The sequence below is a fragment of the Epinephelus lanceolatus genome, chromosome 8, assembly GCF_041903045.1.
Source record: "Epinephelus lanceolatus isolate andai-2023 chromosome 8, ASM4190304v1, whole genome shotgun sequence".
In the NCBI taxonomy this organism is placed as follows: Eukaryota; Metazoa; Chordata; class Actinopteri; order Perciformes; family Serranidae; genus Epinephelus; species Epinephelus lanceolatus.
Genome location: NC_135741.1, coordinates 39,456,974 through 39,474,497, shown reverse-complemented (window position 1 = coordinate 39,474,497; position 17,524 = coordinate 39,456,974). Strand labels below are relative to the sequence as shown.

Genomic DNA, 17,524 nt, shown 5'->3' with positions numbered 1-17,524 from the left:
TCTTCCTTTTCATATTCTTTAGTGCACTTTATTGTTTTGTTTTGAAGAATGCTTCCTGCTGTTATATCATTCTTTGGATTTCTGGTTTGGTTTCTCATCTTTGCAGGACACATTCCCCTTTTGAAAAACATCACTGTCAGTGCCCAAATGAGTGTGTTCTTTTTTCTAAGACAGAGCTTGTGGGATCACAGTGACTTTTGCCTCAGAATTTGTAATTCATCTGTGTATTTTTGTGCATTTCGGTGTTGTATTGGCATGTTAGTGGACCGTTTGCTCCATTTGTGTGTTTTTTTATTGTGGTTTCAGATGATGTCATGATGGTTTTGCTCAACAGCTCAAACTTCACTGTAACCTTGTTTGGAGTTTGGTTTCAGGGTTTTACGAGGAAGAGGTTAACATGTCTCCTCTTACTTTGGACCAGGCGGACACCAGCCGCGCCCAGTAATAGAGATCCCCATGGCAACGCCTCCCTCAGCAGCAGCAGCAACTCAGGCTCTTGTAAAGGCAGCGACTGCAGCCCCACCAAAGGGTAAGACATCACAAAGTGCATGGCCTGTTCCGTAATGGAGATGAAAAGCATCTCTAAGTGCTCTCATCTAATGTGCTCCCTAGAATGAGTGGTTGCACTCATTTCAAGCCAGAAATACAAAACAAAACTGACAATCAGTGAATCAGTAAAAATCCACACAACATTTCAACACTATTTCTATTCTACAGCTGCTATTTCATTTTAACTTAATCTAAATGATGAAGTGATGTGGGTGGAAATTCAAAGGTCTGGAATGCAGGTTTATAGCTTTTTCTTTATTTTTTATTTATTTATAATATCAAGTAAAATGATTTACTCCATTTGATTTAGTAAAAGTTTCTTAAGTACATTTTTAATCTTTTAAGGCTGCTCTAATCAATAGGTTTATAGTTATAGTGGTTCAAAAACTATGTGTTATGTAAAAGGTGATTTTAAGTTTAGGGTTAAGCCACTGCCCCCTAGTCACCAAAACATTACAAAGTAGGCGAGGGATGGGTACTCTTTGTTATAGCCTGAAATTTTCAGATTTTAAATTATGTCTAAAGACATTTCAATTAGCAGAGACAGGTGCATGAGGTAAAGATAATTGTTTAATACAGATGACAGGTTTACATAGGAACAGATGATTTGATGATTAAAATTTGACAGAAATTCTTTGGAACCTGAGGAAGATTTAGTAATCAAGGGGTGTCTGAGCAGCAGCAAGATAAAGCAAGATAAAATTGGCAGATAAACCCGCCTAGACTAGCCAGTGATGGGGAGGTGGAGGGTGCACACAGCTGCAGCATGAAAGAACTACAGGCAGAAAGAGAACCATATTTAAAACAAGAAGCAATAATATGATTCGCTATCAGAGAAGGTGTGTCACTGTGCTTTTAGTTAACTCTGATCAGCTGACAGAACAGCTGATGTCTCAAGTGACAGCCCCTGACAATGACAGCAAGAAATTATAAGCAGGCATGTGAGGAGTGAATGGCAAAATTACAGACCTAAGAGTAGAGTCTTCCTGGTGAACTTTTGCTAAAGCTTTGTACATTTTTTGATAGACAGGTTTATTTCTGTCACTACCAAAAAAATGAACTGAGGGTTAATTGCAGCCCTACTGACAAGACATATAAAAAAATCAAAAAGCATCACACTGAAGTTAAATCAGTTCTAAAGAACTCCGAAAAATAATAAAATACCTTTTAAATGCTTGTGTCCTAGACGTCATCAGAAGTACACATCATGTACAGACAACCATGGCATCCGGCCCCCTCCACCAGAGCAGTACCTCACACCCCTGCAACAGAAAGAGGTGTGTATCCGACACCTGCGGGCCAGGCTAAAGGAAACCATCAACACTCTACAAGACAGGTGAGATACTGAGTTAGAAATAGGTATTTCCAATATCAGTGGGGAAGTCAGTTTTGATATTGTCTGTCTGTTGTTAGGTTTTTCCTGAAGTACCCCTAACACTAACCCCAATATCTTTATCCTCCTAATTCATTTGTGCTCTCCTTTTCTCTTCTGTTCTTTCCTTTTCCCTTTTCTCCTCTCCATGTTCATCCTCTTAGGGACACAGAGATAGATGAGCTGAGAGGCCAGCTTTACAGGATGCAGGAGGACTGGGTTGAGGAGGAGTGCCACCGTGTGGAGGCTCAGTTGGCCCTGAAGGAGGCGCGCCAGGAGATCCAACAGCTCAAACAGGCTGTGGACACTGTTCGTGCCAGGCTCAGTGATGCTGGGGGGCTCAGCGGGGATGTAGGGGTCCAGAAGTACTTTCAAGACATCAACACTCAGAACCACAAGCTTGAGAACCTTTTGCTCAGCATGGAGCTAGCCCAGGCTGGATTAGCCAAGGAGGGGGAAGCCATGTCAGGCTGTCGGACCCGTGTTGGAGGTTCCGCACCTGCATCGGTATCTGGGGAAAGTCCAGGGGGAATGCCCAAACCAGCAGTAGGAGGGAGGGGCTCTTGCTCCTGTGACGGTTCCCCAGCCCGTTCTCTGACCCGGAGCTCCACCTACACTAAGCTCAGCGATCAGGCGCTTGCAGACCGTAACGGCAATGGCACAGACTTTCCTTGTCTGTCAGGTGATGGTACCCAGGACAGCGGCTTTGTGTGCTGTGGGGAGAGCAGCGTCCCCAGCCGGGCTGACCTGCTGTTGGAGGCTGCCTTCCTCTCTGAGGAAACAGCATCTTTACTCAACTCCTACGCACAGACATTTTCCCACTCTCTACCCAACTCTTTACCCCACTCTCTATCCCACACTCTGCCCCATTCTCTGCCCAACTCTTTGCCCAGTACTCTGCCTCACACTTTCTCCCATACTTTACCTCATTCTTTCCCTCACAATTTGTCTCACTCTGTGCCCCACACTATGCCGCACTCCTCCACCTATGAGAAGCTGTGCACAGGTGAGCGGCTGGCGCCCTTGCGTTGCGGCCTGGGTGGGATGGGCTGTATGAGCCATCCCTGCTTATCCCACCACCATCTCTACCTGCACCCATTGCGTGAGACAGGTATTCAGACAGAAAGCTGCCCCATCCCTGCAATGGCAGGTTACCCCTCTGATCTGGATACCATTGCGGAGCAACGCACTTTCCGCTCCCAGGCCTGCAGCCCCACCTCCACCTGGATGTCTGATGAAGGGGAGGAGGAGGTGGACTCCTTCACTACCACAACTTCAGTAACCACAGCGACGGTCATGAGTACAGCCACAGAGCCAATCCCAGTCACAAAAACGCCGCTGGTCCCTCCCTTACCCCGGTCTGCTACTGTGGCGTGTTCAATGGAAACTCCTCAGTGTGGGGGGAAAGAGGGAGTGGAGACAGAGGAAAAGCAAGAGAAAGAGATGGGGGAGAAGGAAGCTGCTGCAACAGAGAAACAGGAGGAAACAGCAGTGATCCGACTGGGAGAAAAAGAGCAGCAGACACAAATGGGCTCAGTGGGAGTGAATGAGGTGGAAGTTCAGGTTACAGTGGAGGAGCCAGCACCAGGAAAACTCTGTGATTTAGCAGAGACATCAACAGGGATGCAGGGTGAGCTGAAGTTTGGAGGATGCTGTGGAGATGGCAGACAGGGTGAGACAACACTGGAAAAACTGAGTATGGAAGACATGCAGCAAGAGGTTGGTCCATCAGCAGCATCAACCCAGGTAGAGACGAAAGAGCTGAGCCCAAGTCCCCCAGGATTATCACCAGACGCAGAACAGCCTCAAACCTCCCAGCCGAGGAGATCTACTTCTCATGAGGAGATAGCGGGTGTCACTGTAGTGGAGTTGCATGATGAGGACGATGATGAAGATGACACAAAAGAACAAGGCGCCACAGGGGGCACCACAGCAGAGGAGGGAGATTCATCCGACCCTGGGACGATTCAGAAAAGCTACTGGAGTCGTCACTTCCTAGTTGATCTACTGGCAGTGGCCATCCCTGTGGTGCCAACAGTGGCATGGCTGTGCCGCGGTCCAGTCCGTGACAGACAGCCCATGTATCATATAGGGTCACTGCTGCGAGGTTGTTGCACTGTGGCGCTGCACTCACTGCGCAGGGGAGGAGGGTTGAGGCATTACCCCGCGGGCGGGGGAGACCTGGGCGGATCACAGATATAAGAGGAGAATGAGTGCAGCACCTCTGTGGTCCTTATCTACGACCTCTCCTGTATGGGTCTGTGTCCTCAGCTTGTTGAAAGATACCTGCAGTGTGAGGAGAGGAAGAGAAAAAACTTCCTGTCCTGCATGCCTCATCAAGGTTACTCGCTGAGGGAAGCATCGGGAACAGGAAATGTGCATTTATGACTCTGATCTCTGACTGGTTAAGTCTGTTCTGTTTGCTCCTGCTCCTTATTGTCTCTCACCCACTGGTTCCTGCTGTTGCTACCAAGATGTCTGCTAACACTACTGACTTGTGCAAAACTGAATGAGCTGATTGAAATGAATGATCTATGCTTTGATGTTTAACGCTGATTGTTTCTTTTTTAAATGCAGGGAAATGTTAAAGGTTCATTGATCTGTTAACCAACAAGGCTGTCTCAATTCTGACATGCATTCATGTGTTGGTGAGTGTGTACATGAAATATGTGTATGTATGAGAGTGTGTCTATATATAACCAAATGGTCTGGTTGTCTGCAGTGGATGAGCTGCACTCTGCTCACCTTAATTCAGACTTCACACGTGTCCTGTGACTGCAGACAGTATGGGCTTTTCTTTGAGTCTTCAAGACTGGAAAAACATGGAGTTCATCTAATATCAAGAAACAACAATGTAGACATAGAAGTCAGGTTGATTTTAAGGGTAGAACACACCGAAACACACCGCAGCAGACATTTTCAACCCTCTGTTGGAGAGCAGATCCATTATGCAGTCAAGCCAAACTGTTTAATACTGTTGTTTCTGTTTATGCCAGGTAGACACTGTGCCGATTAAAAGCCTTTGCACACCAAGTCCGTATTTTAGTATGCATCTTTTAAATCCGTCATCCGATAAAAATGGTTATGCACAGAAACCTTGCACACCGAGTCCGACGCGTATTATTGTTCTATTTGTTGTGAAAATTCACAATATGAGACCAAATGAAAGGTTATATTTGCGCCCTTGCTTCTCTCCACTGCAGGTACCTCCCTAGCTGTCGTCATTCTCCTCATGTGTCTTGCATTTGAAGGCTGAGCTGTCTTCCCTCTCTGTCTCCACACTATTGCTCTCTCCATCTTTCTGTTTGCATACAGTCCTCGTCCTCTAGTACATCCTCCTCCTCTTCATCATCATCCACCTAAATGTTATTATCTGACCCATGAAGTAGGCTATCTGAGTTATGAAATAATACCATACGCAGAAACTCAAGCCTCTTCAAAAACATTAATGACAGACCAAAGTTTCCGAGTCAGTGTGTAAACATGATTGACAAAAGGTGAGGTTGTATTTTTTTATTTTTTTTTAACAGGCAACAATCTTGGACAAAGAAATACAGACTTGGTGTACAAAGGCCTTTAGCCAGACTTTAACAAAAAACTGATCGCCTCTGATTTATTTTACAGTGTAGATGAGTTTCTGCAAGTCAGTTGTTGTTTGATGTTCAGCTTGAGGGGACATAAAGTGGAAATTCAGACAAAAAACAGCCCTGCGATAAAACAAAGGAGCCATGTGTTGTCACAGAGAATCTGTTTTGAGTAACAGATGTGTAAGTTTGACTTTGCAGTTTGAGCAGTTCCACAATATCTCTCATGGCTACTGTCAAAAGATGCGTTATAAATGGTAGTAAATTTGTATGAAGCTGGAGCCAGCGGGCCATTAGCTCAGCTCAGCATGAAGATTGGAAGCAGGTGGAAACAGCTAATCAGGCACTGTTCGGAGTTTATTCTACCAGCAAACCAGAACCTAAAAATTCAACAAGTAAACACGTTATATCTCGATATCTTGACTTTTATCCGCTCCATGCACAGCGTTCCTCTGGGTTCTGGCTGGGTGAGTCCTTTACTGTTTCTCTCAACCACTGGTGGAATAGTTTGACATTTTGGGAAATATGCTTATTAGTTTTTTGTCCTGAGTTAGGTGTAAAAATCAATATCACTCTCATGTCTGTATAGCCCTACTAAATATGAAGCTACAACCAGCAGGTGATTAGCTTATCCTAACATTAGCATTGGAAGGGAAACAGATAACCTGGCTCTGATCTATCCACCTACCAACACATCTAAAGGCCCTGACACACCAGGCCAACTGTCAGCCATCGGTCAATGAGTGCGTTTACATGGACAGTTTAATTCCCTTTTCATTCTGAATGAAAGTTCATTCCTGTTAAAAGTGATCTTGTAAGCACCTAATTCGGAATGAAAATGGCCAATGCGATTGAAAATTCAATCCAATGTAAGGGGCTGGAATATTCCGTTTCTAATTCCAAATGAAAGAATTTCTCGCACTTGTATACACTCATTCCTCTTAAAGTTCATTCCGGTCTTTCTGCGCATGCTCGTTTCCTTGCCCTTCTGGCGCGATGACGTATATAGCGCGCATAGCAAGGGGCTGAGATAGAGCAGTCGGACTCGTTGCACTCACCGGTTTCCATTCGCCAAAGCACGGTCTTCTTTCTCCCTTCTTCGACCTTCTACCTCCCTTCTCCTCCTCAACAGACGAAGCATTAGCAGAACAAGGTTGTTGTCGTACTGCTGCTTCAAGAATATAAGCAAAACAAGCCTGAAAAAGGCACTAAGAACGCCGTCGTCAAGCATCTTGTTATCCAGCACGAGGACTACAGTGTTTTCTTCCGGTAAACGTAAACACGTAACATCCGCCCCGCCCCCTATCCAATCAGAAACCTTCCCTGCCCCAAACCTTGTGCGGACCCGAATACAGGCGATTAAAAGGCAATTAAACTGATTTCCCATGTAAACCCTCATTCGGAATGAATGTTTCCCATGTAAACTACCTGGAAAGACTTTAATTCTGAATGATTTCATTCAGATTTATTTCATTCTGAATGAGAAGCCATCATGTAACCACACCCAATGTCGCTGTTGCTGGTGTGTCCTGCACCATTGGCACTAGTCGGCCCTTGTCAGCAGCTTTCGGGCTGATTCAGCATGCTGAATTGGCAGCAGAGCTGGTGGAACCCGTCAGAAAGTGAAATCACTCTGATTGGCAGTTCAGCTCAGTGCACGAGTAGAGATCTGTAAGTGAGGAAAGCAAACAAACAGCTTAAGTCAGGAGGGTGTAAGATGGAAACCAGTTTGTTACATAAGGTAAGATTATTTAGCCACTGAATTCTTTAGGGCCTGTGTCTACATTGCGTTTTTTTCAAAGGGCTGCTGTCTTTTTTTCATTAGTTTCTAATGAGGAGAGAACGTCTGCAGCCATCAATAGAAAAAGTGGCGCGCCCAGCGTCTATTTTCAGAGCATTCCGTCTTTTTCTGTGCTGTCGCTCCAAGTGCTTCTAGTTTGAAATCACAAAACTTTACGGAGAGGCGTTAGTGACCTGACTGCTTTAGCTACTGTATGATATGTCAGTGAGATGCTATCACAGTGAAGACAGAAAAGTGTGGGATCTGCTGGACACTATATGTTACCAGTGAGTGTTGTGCTTTTATCACTGTATGCATTCTAAGCTTGCAGTCAATCCTATGTTAATGTAGCCTTACGTTAGCTACCTAGCTAACGTTAGTTAATATTGCAACATTAGGTGGTATTGTTAATGTGCTAACAGGCTCACTAGCGTCTTGAATCCGTCCTGTCAATCTTGTGGTTTCCATTTTTGAATGAAAAATACAGACCACCCTCCTCTCAGTATGGAGAGTTATTTTCTCTCACACAGGCACAGAACGAAGTGCTACCTGGCCATTGACTGTACTCTTTGTGTGTTCAAGTGCAACTTCCTGGCTGTGACACAGGCTGCGTATCAATCTGTTTTTATCGCTGGTAGTTTTTTGATGCCACTTTGGTGTATCTGGGCCCTTAAGCTCAGCCCTTAAATCTTGTTTGTTTAAAGGTGTCATGTGCAGGATTTAGTGGCATCTGGTGGTGAGGTTGCAGATTGGAACAAATTGAAACTTCTCCTGTGTGCCGGGCATTAACTATGGTGGCTAACACAAAAACGGGAAGCGCCCTATTAAGAGGCAGTGTTTGGTTTGTCCATTAAGAATCACTGTTGAAACAATGGTGGACTCTGTGGAAGAGGACCCACTAGATAGAAACAGTTCATTTTAAGGTAAAGAAAACACAATTCTTAGTTTCAGGTTTTTATGGAAATGAAAACATAAAAATATGATATACCATTTTGGCCAACCGACCCCCCCCCCCTAAATCCTACACACTGAGCCTTTGATCTAATTTAATAGAAAAAGACAAGTTGTGTTTTGTGGGGTTTTACATGCTGGAACTATTTCTTCCTTTAATGACACCTCTCAGCCATTTTGTTTGTGTTGTTTCCTTATTTCATATCTTCGTATCGCAGTCTTTGGGCTTGGATTTTAGGCCATGACAAAGACAATATGAACAACGTGGACATTATGTTTTAAGGTGAACTTTTTCCTGTCCTTGTGCCCTGAAGCTTGTATTTGAAGCAAACTCAGCTGAACTGTTGAATTACTGAAAAAATTGAACTCAGTTTGGATGACTTTTATTTCACATAACACACATATGAAAATCTCTTCAATACAGTAAATCTCATAGGAAAGTCATATAATGATGGGACACTTGTTTGTAGATACTCACTGGCTCAGTCTGACACGTTGATGTAGATCTGAATGAAGTGCGTTGTGCTCAGTCTGTGCTCCGTGCTGTATATTTCTGCTAACTTAACGCTCTCGTGGTGTAGTTTAACTTGTCACTCTGGTAGTGTGTATTTCAAGTCCGCTGTACAAGAGTTAGTCAGTCACTGCAAATAAATCAACTTTATTTGTCTAATAGATCATTCTGCAAAGAATTTCTATACGTAGAGTGCTACATGTAAGTTGACACTCATAATGTAAATCAATAAGATATCTGGGTTGTAATCGCATCGAGGATCAGGGTGTTTGTGTGAATGTGTTTCTTGAGAGCACTTTGATGAAAGTGGCACCTGATGGCAGTTTCCTTCTGTTTGCTGAAGTTGTGCTGATGTTTAACTTTATGTGTAATAAGTGCAAAAAAGCAGCTTGCAAATCAAAATTCGTACAATTGTCAGAGCCTCATCACCCAAGCGTGGATCGAGAAACATCCTGACACAACCAGCAAAAATAATCAGACACCAACTGAATTGTTTAGTTCTTCGGTGAAGAAGTAAGCAGCATGAAACTTTTTTTTTTTTTTTTACAATTTGGTTGACATATTTTGCACTATTGTTCACTTTATGAATTTTAAGCAATTACTTGAAGTTGAGATTGTATGTGTATCCAAAGTGTTGTGTGTCCACTAACTGATTGTTCTGTTGGTCTGTAGTGTCGATTCAGTTTGACATCGTGAGGACATTTCAGGTAGATCCTTCAAACAGCTAAACATGTCATAATTTCTGTGAACACTGTAAAGCAGTTGCCTTTCATCCATGTTTGATCTCAGATCTTTACATCTGACCATAATATGTATCTACATGCCATACAAAATAATGCTGTTTGTAAAAACACACACTGGTAGAGGATGAGCAGTGTTTATGCTCGCGGTCATATCATGTAACTGTCGAACATCAGTGACAATCATGACGGTCCCTGTCTGTGTTTGGGTTTTACTTCATCGACATGAAGGATCCACAGTACCAGCGGCCATTGTCAATGCGTTGACATCCATGAGAAGATTGAAAGAACACTTTAGAGACACAAAGGATGGCCTTTTCTCCCCTTGACACATTTGCTCATCCATAACTTCAACATCAGTCTTTATCATGAGTTGTGCACTAGTTGTGTTCCTGTCTCCTGACTGTATAAGCCACTTGGCTGAAGTGGATGGAGGCTAAAACTATTTCATGTTTTACAAAAAGCCATATAATCCTGTGAGGGAACAAGTGTGAGAATGTTGGAGGTGGCCTCCTCCCCCGATGTCTAGTGAAAAAAAAAAATCTTTGATGATGAAAGTCATGTGAATGATAACTACTGTACGTCACAACTGTACTACAATTTCAGTCAGTGATGCTGTGTTGAGAGGTTCAGGCTTATTGTGGGTAGCAGCAATCTCAACCCCCTTAACTGACCTCTATGCACACAGTCTACACTTCAGCTGCTTCTGTGGTTATGTATGTGGGTGTCTGATAAGTTTATTACTTAACTGTAATGCACTGTTATTATTATATAACGGAGCCCTCAAGAAGCCCTGAAAGATGTTTTTTTTTTTTTTTTTTAGGAGGATTAGGGCCAGGTTAAAAAAAATCTTAGATTTTGAGAATAAAGTCGTAATATTACAAGAATAAAGTCATAAATCTAAGAGAATAAAGTCATGAATCTACAAGAATAAAGTAGATATATTACGAGAATAAAGCCATAAATCTACAAGAATAAAGTTGAAATACTTCAAGATTAAACTCATAATTTTAGGAGAGAAAAAAAAAGTCAGATTAAGACCAGAAAGACCAGAACATGGTAGAAAAAGTGACAAAGTGTGTACAAACAGTGTTGGGGGTGACAGTAATATTAGTTTTAGCAGTACTAAAGTGATATAATGTGATGAGATTGCAGGTGATTATTACACTTACAATGTCATGTAATGTGTTACCACCTGGGTCCTCCAGCTCCAGTGTATTAATTTGCCCTCCTCATAGTGACTGACCAGGTTGCCATTTACAACTTTATTCTTGTATATTTACAACCTTATTCATTTAATATTACGACTTTACTCCTGTAATATATTACGGCTTTATTCTCATGGATTTACAACTTTCTTTCTTGAAATCTAAGATTTTTTATCTTTAACATGGCCATGGCCTTCGTAGCTTTGGATCTTGAGCACACAACTTTTATTGTTGGCACAAGGTATTATATTGTGCACATAAGACATAAATCCCATTAGTATGTTAGCAAGGTATATTCAGCCTGAAGCCAGAGTTTTCAGTGTCACGAAGGTGACTCTATTTTAACTTGGCAAGATTGTTATGACAACTTACGCTGCACACCTAACCTGCTCCGGTGCCATTTACTTTCAGAGCTTGAAAAGAGTTGAAAAAAGGTTCTCTTCAGCGGGAGATTGTCATTAGAGACAAAACAGATCCATTGGGTTTTCCTGATGACATTCTTTATGAGTGATGCAGATTCTCATCTGAGAATATGCTACATGTGCAAACATGAGTCTTCATGGTAAAGATAACAAGAGGCACTCAAAGTGAGCCATAGCTTAGCTCAATAATTAGGTTTGTGCGCACCACAAATTGTTCAGCTGGAACAGCAGTAGTCAAAAATTCAATTTGCCTCAGAGTTTGTCACTAATACCCCTATTAGACACGAACCGACCAACCAGTTGGCTGTTACTGGTGTTTACGTGTTAACATGCCAAAATGAGAGATGAGATGTTTGTTGCTGTTACACATGAAAATTTTGAGGTTTAACCAAACACTGTGGTGATACCCACTATCTCTGACCAGGGTTTTGGATTATGTTGCCCCAGCTAAGCAAAGAAAGCATGGCTAGGTTGAACTTGCTTTGTGATACATTTCTCCAGTGCGCAAAACAATTTATTTAACTTTTCATTAATACCTTGTGCATGCAGAAGATATTATGCTGTGTGCGTAAGATAATACCTTTTGCACACATTATATGACACATACTTTTGTATAATGTACAACATTATGTTCTTTTGTGCACACAAGTTTTAAAAAATATACATTTTTGAGGGCCTCTGTATTTAATTGTTTTTTTTGTTTTTTGTTTTTCATCTGCTTTTGTGTGTAATGTATGCTGGTGTTTCTAATAGGCCTGTATTACACCTGTATGTCTGCACTTACTTGTCCTTATAGGGTTTGGTGAACATAATCACATCCTTGGAGCTATTTAGCTCCCCACGTTTCCCTATTCAGTGGGTAACACACATTATGGTCTGTAGTATCCTTGTTTAGGATTTGAACCCTTGTCATAAATGCTTTAGTTCCAGAAGAAGCTTGAGATGCTTCATGGTAAGATTTGATTTATCCATTAAAAGTTTAATCTGACTTTCCTTCAATCAATCTTTACCACACAGCACTTTATCAAAACCCATTCCAAGATTACTGCGATGCCAAGGAGGCCATTACCTACGACACTGTCTCTGCAAGAACGTTGTCGTACCTCACAATGACCCTGAATACACCTGAACTTCCTGCTGTAGTGGTGGTTGTGCCAGTGTACAGTATGTGAGTGGAAGGGGGAGGGGGGTTACTGAGTGATTATATACTGCGTATATCCTTAAACACATATGATGCTGAATATTTCTTGGGGAAAACAGGAGGAGGTGGGGGTGTTTGGCTATTTCTTTTGTCAATATTTGAATGTGTATTGTCATTTTATGCTTTATTCCTTGTCTGATTGTCTGAGTATGTGTTCCATAGCCTATGTAATGATAATTAATGTATACAGAGATTATAGCAAGTCCTTTACCATCCTACTATTGAGGGCATTCAATGCCTTGTATAGGAATTTAGCTGACATCATTGATATCTCCAGATAATGTAATGTAAATTAACTATTTTAATGGCAATAGTAGTGTGTACAGTTAAAGACATCAATGGGTTTCTTCTCCATTCACACTCCCACCACACTGTATAAAGAAAGACCAAAAGCCCCTATATTAAACAGCATGGAGGAAACGTTTCTGTTGTCTTCATCTCTGTGTTTGTCTGAATCTCGTACCTCTGAATGTTTTTCCTTTCTTGGTATCATGACCTGGAATGATTTGTTGTATTTTACCCAACCGCACAGATTTTTAACAACATACTGTATGTTAAGGGTGTAGAATTTGGTAGGGATGGTAGGGACACATCTCTACCAATGTCCAGCACCTACAGAATTACACTTCAATTTTTGGAGCCTAATTCCAATCTCCAGAAGTAAAAAGCTAATGTTAAGCTATAAAAGAACTACACCATGGTGGCATGAGTTAACATCCCTGCCACAATGAGGCTGTAAAGCCGTGTTCGGCATGATGAATTTCTGTAGTCTCATTTAGCCACTTGTTAAGACACATAGCTTCAAAATTAACAAGTGGGGTATTTGCTGACATTTCTTATGCCGTAGAACAAAATGTGAAAGTCTCTTAAGCTTGTGTTGACCACAGACTTTATTTTAAAAAAACATTCAAACCCCACTGACTTCAAGATGAGGGAACCGGGAGTGTTAAATGCTCACTCATTTCCGGGATTATAGTAGTCACTCCTGGGGCACTCTGTAGGAATGGCTTTGCTGTTTCTTACTAACATGAGAGGCTGGAGCTACATCTAGTTGTAAGAAGCGCAAAGCTCTGTCAACTTGATGTGCATGTAGGCCTTGTTTCCACATAGCCCCATATGCAAGTCAACTGGAAGTCATTTCAACCCTATGAGAACCTCTGAAATCTCTGATGTGTTTGTGAAAATCCTCCTTCCATCGATTTCAGTTTGTAATTTGCCTCAAGTATGTTAAACTTTTGCTCCAGCTTTCCAGACCATACATACTGTGCTACAGAATGTTAGCATTAAAACAAATTAGCAAACAAACTGATGAATGAAATAGAGCTCTTTATATGGATTTTTTTCTTGGTGAAAAATTCCACGTCATGTTTAGTCAGGGTTGCCAACTTTGGTCAGAGGGCCGGAGTGAGATTTTAGCTCATGACGTAATATCTGCTTGTGTGTGCGTGGTCACAATCATACCTGGACACGGCGGCACATTTTATTTTTTTACCTTAAAAGAGTTAATATGCACATGTGGCAAACAGAAGAAATGAGTGTACATTTAGATATTCATATCTATAGGCCTAAGCCCCACATACGTCCATAGACGTATATTTGTTTTACGGTGCAGATCAAGGTCGATTTCATCAATCTATGGTAGTATAGTCATCTGCTTAAAAAATCCAGTCCTGTTGTGACAAATATAAAGATTTTAAGGGGGGTTCGGGGGTTGAAATTCACACGGCGAAATCCTATTTTCATGCAATTTCATACAGAAATAGATAAATTCAAGGACTTTCAATGACCTGTGTACACGCCGCTACAGTTCCAGTGGACATTGACGAGAGGGAGCGAGTCCGCGCCGCAGCTGAATCGTGCACGTGACGGATCCAGTGGACATCCAGTATGCCACACAATGGGCAGGACGTAAAAAAAAAAAAGAAACGGTGACAGTGGAATGAGATTTCTTAAATGAGCGTGAGAGAGTGACAGTCATGCCAGATGCATGAAAGTTGGCAACCCTGCCGTAGTCGGCTGACTGCGAGACTAGAGCTGCCCAATCAAAGCGAGAATATGGATTGTACACCAGTTAGGCGGAGTCTACCCCTCTCCTCTCCCCTCACTGAAGTCTGGCTGCAAACTTCAACTCCACCCACCCAGCGTAGGGAAACGCATTGCATTCACTGGATAAAAAAAAAAAAATTAGACACCTTATCTTGTAATTAAGAGATCAGGATCTCATAATTACGATCTCGTAATTATGAGATCAGGAAAGGTGCCACATTAGGACGGAGTATTAGGGTACGATGGAGTATTAGGGCAACATTGAAGAAAAAAAAAATTTGGAGATTTCGAGAATAAAGTCATAACTGAGAAAAAGTCATAACATTACGATAATAAAGTCAAATTATGAGATTAAAGTCGTTATTTAATGAGATTGAAGTCATAATATTACGAGAATAAAGTCGTAGTTTTTTAAGGAAATAACCAACAACAAACAGAATGCCAGATTGCCTTTCATGCCGTTGTAAGTAGCCTACTTAATTAGGTTCGGGAACTGGCACCGTGCCGGTTTTGTGTCAGTCGAAATGAGCTATTTGTGACTTCGGGCCCAGCTCTGCCACTGATTGGCCAGTCTGACATTCTTCATAATACATAAAGAACGTTAGTGAAACACATAGGCCTAACAGAAACATGCACTCGTTTGGGGACAAGTTAGTGGTCACATTAATCGTTCCACAGGCCAAGGACCCCGGACACGTACAGTAAATACACGGGCTGTAAGTAACTTTTAACATACGTGAGTCTTTGTGACTCTTGGCTCTTGTCCCCTAACTAACACTTGTTTCTGTTTCACTAACGATATTTTCACCTGATTAAGTCACATCCCATTATTTCCCGTTATTTCCTCTGTAAACCTAATGTTACAGCAGCCTACAAGCATACTGTGTCAATAAATCAGCTCGGACACTGTTAGAAATGTAGCATTTAGCCTAATAACATCATGCTACAGCAGTAATAACGTCAGCTTTAGTCAAATGGCTCTAGCTCTCCCGGTAAATGTCATAAATTCTGGACACATTTTCCCTGTATGTTGACATGATAATGGCCGCGTTTCCCAGATCGCTCTTAGCTTAAGAAGATCTTTCATTAAGAAGGAGTTGTAAGATCGAGCTGACCCACTCTTAACACTCTTCTTAGCCACCAAACGCTCACAGATCCAGCCGCGGCAGGCACATTAATATTACACTGATCAAGGAGATATTAAAACAGTGCGTGCCGTATATATTTTTGATCTGTTTTATACTTCAGATTTATATTGTTTGGCATTAATTGGTGACAGAAAAGAACGAATTTCATTCTGCAGGGAAACGTATGGGGTAAATGTTAAATCTAAATGCTAAATATAAATATAAATGTTAAATCTAAATATTAAATATAAATGTTAAATCTAAATGCTAAATATAAATCTAAATGTTAAATGTTAAATCTAAATGTTCTGGGTGAAACTAACTATTTAGCTAATATGCAAATTCACACTGCCGGTCACCGGAAGTACCAAAATAAAAGCTTGAGATGGTCAGACTGTGTTTATAGAATCAAATAACGAATTAAAACCAACTTATCGGGGGAAATGGACACTTGAACATACATTAGCGTGATAATAACTACCTAAAATAACAAGAAACGTGTTTGGAGAAATTTTATTTGATGTGTACTTTGAGTTGTTAGTGTCCCTTCAGAGGGAATCACCTTGTTGTTTACAAATACTTCCAGGTAGAAAGCCAGCGGAGTTTAGCTACATATATATATATGCATATCTCACATTTTTCACGTCACTATATCACCATTTAGACTAATCTGGTGTTTGTAAAGTCTATAAACACAATGATTGAACAAACATTACTATCACGTTCTGAAATTAATAACATGGTTATCGTAGATTAGTGGGGCTAACCGTTAGCTGTTAGCCCCGTTAGCGGTGTCTGTAATGACTCATTAACTCTAAACGGTCCGTGAAAAAAAATATTTTTTTCCAGCGGATGTCTTAGTTACAACATGATTGAGCTAACTGGAGTAGTTTCATGTCGTATCCGACAACAGGAGGCTTTTAACAGATGACGTCCTGATGTTAGCTTTGCTGCTGCTGCTGCAGCCACTGATGCTTTCTAGACATCGTGATTTCCCAAAACTGAATAAATACCACACATCGCAACACAAAACTGCTTTGCTAGCTCAATCATGTTGTAACTAAGACATCTGCTGGAAAAAAATATTTTTTTCACGGACCGTTTAGAGTTAATGAGTCATTACAGACACTGCTAACGGTGCTAAGAGCTAACGGTTGTTAGCTTAGCTTAGGTTGTTAGTCCCTCCGAAGAGACACTAACAACTCAAAGTACATGTCAAATAAAATTTCTCCAAACATGTTTCTTGTTATTTTAGGTAGTTATTATCACGCTAATGTATGTTCAAGTGTTCATTTCCCCCGATAAGTTGGTTTTAATTCGTTATTTGATTCTATAAACACAGTCTGACCATCTTGAGCTTTTATTTTGGTACTTCCGGTGACCGGCAGTGTGAATTTGCATATTAGCTAAATATTTAGTTTCACCCAGAACATTAAGATTTAACATTTAACATTTAGATTTAGATTAAGATTTAGATTTAGATTTAACATTTAGATTTATATTTATATTTAGCATTTAGATTTAACATTTAGATTTAGATTAAATATTTATATTCATATTTATATTTAATATTTAGATTTAACACTTAACATTTAGGTGCCACATTTAATATTTAGATTTAACTATTTAATATATTTCTAAGTTAACAAATATTGCTGTAAATGTGGTAAAAGGTGACGTTAAAAAATTCACAATACTTTTTTAAACATCGTTTGAAGCTAAATGTGGCAAAATGTTGATGTTATTTTCAGCGTGAGACACTTTACAAACGGCACCCCATAGAAACGTGTGTCCTTACTGTGCATATTGAATCTTGAATCTATGTTTTATGAAGACCCTGTGTGCGCTCAGAGCTGTGGCACAAGTTACGCACCGAAATCTGGTGGAAGAAAAATAATAATAAGACGGAAAAATAAGTAGGCTGTGTGTGACTCATGCGCTGATGAAGTGGTGGGTGATCGATGTGCCTGACATCGATTGATTTCGTTTCAGCACCGCGGTAGTGGATACAGATTCTGTTGTATTGAAGTTTC

At 41.1% G+C, this 17,524-nt stretch overlaps 1 protein-coding gene across 4 annotated transcripts in view; it reads left to right on the top strand.

Annotated features, from left to right (window-relative positions):
• Positions 1-12,742, top strand: part of snphb (syntaphilin b) — a 47,828-nt gene extending 35,086 nt beyond the window's left edge. For all 4 annotated transcript variants that reach the window (XM_078170280.1, XM_033628175.2, XM_033628176.2 and 1 more), the window contains 3 exons: positions 422-529; positions 1,736-1,885; positions 2,086-12,742. In XM_078170280.1, the coding sequence (XP_078026406.1) occupies positions 422-529; positions 1,736-1,885; positions 2,086-4,123 (2,296 nt within the window). In that variant the 3' untranslated portion in view covers positions 4,124-12,742. The remainder of the gene's footprint in view (positions 1-421; positions 530-1,735; positions 1,886-2,085) is intronic.
• Positions 12,743-17,524: the final 4,782 nt, after the last annotated feature.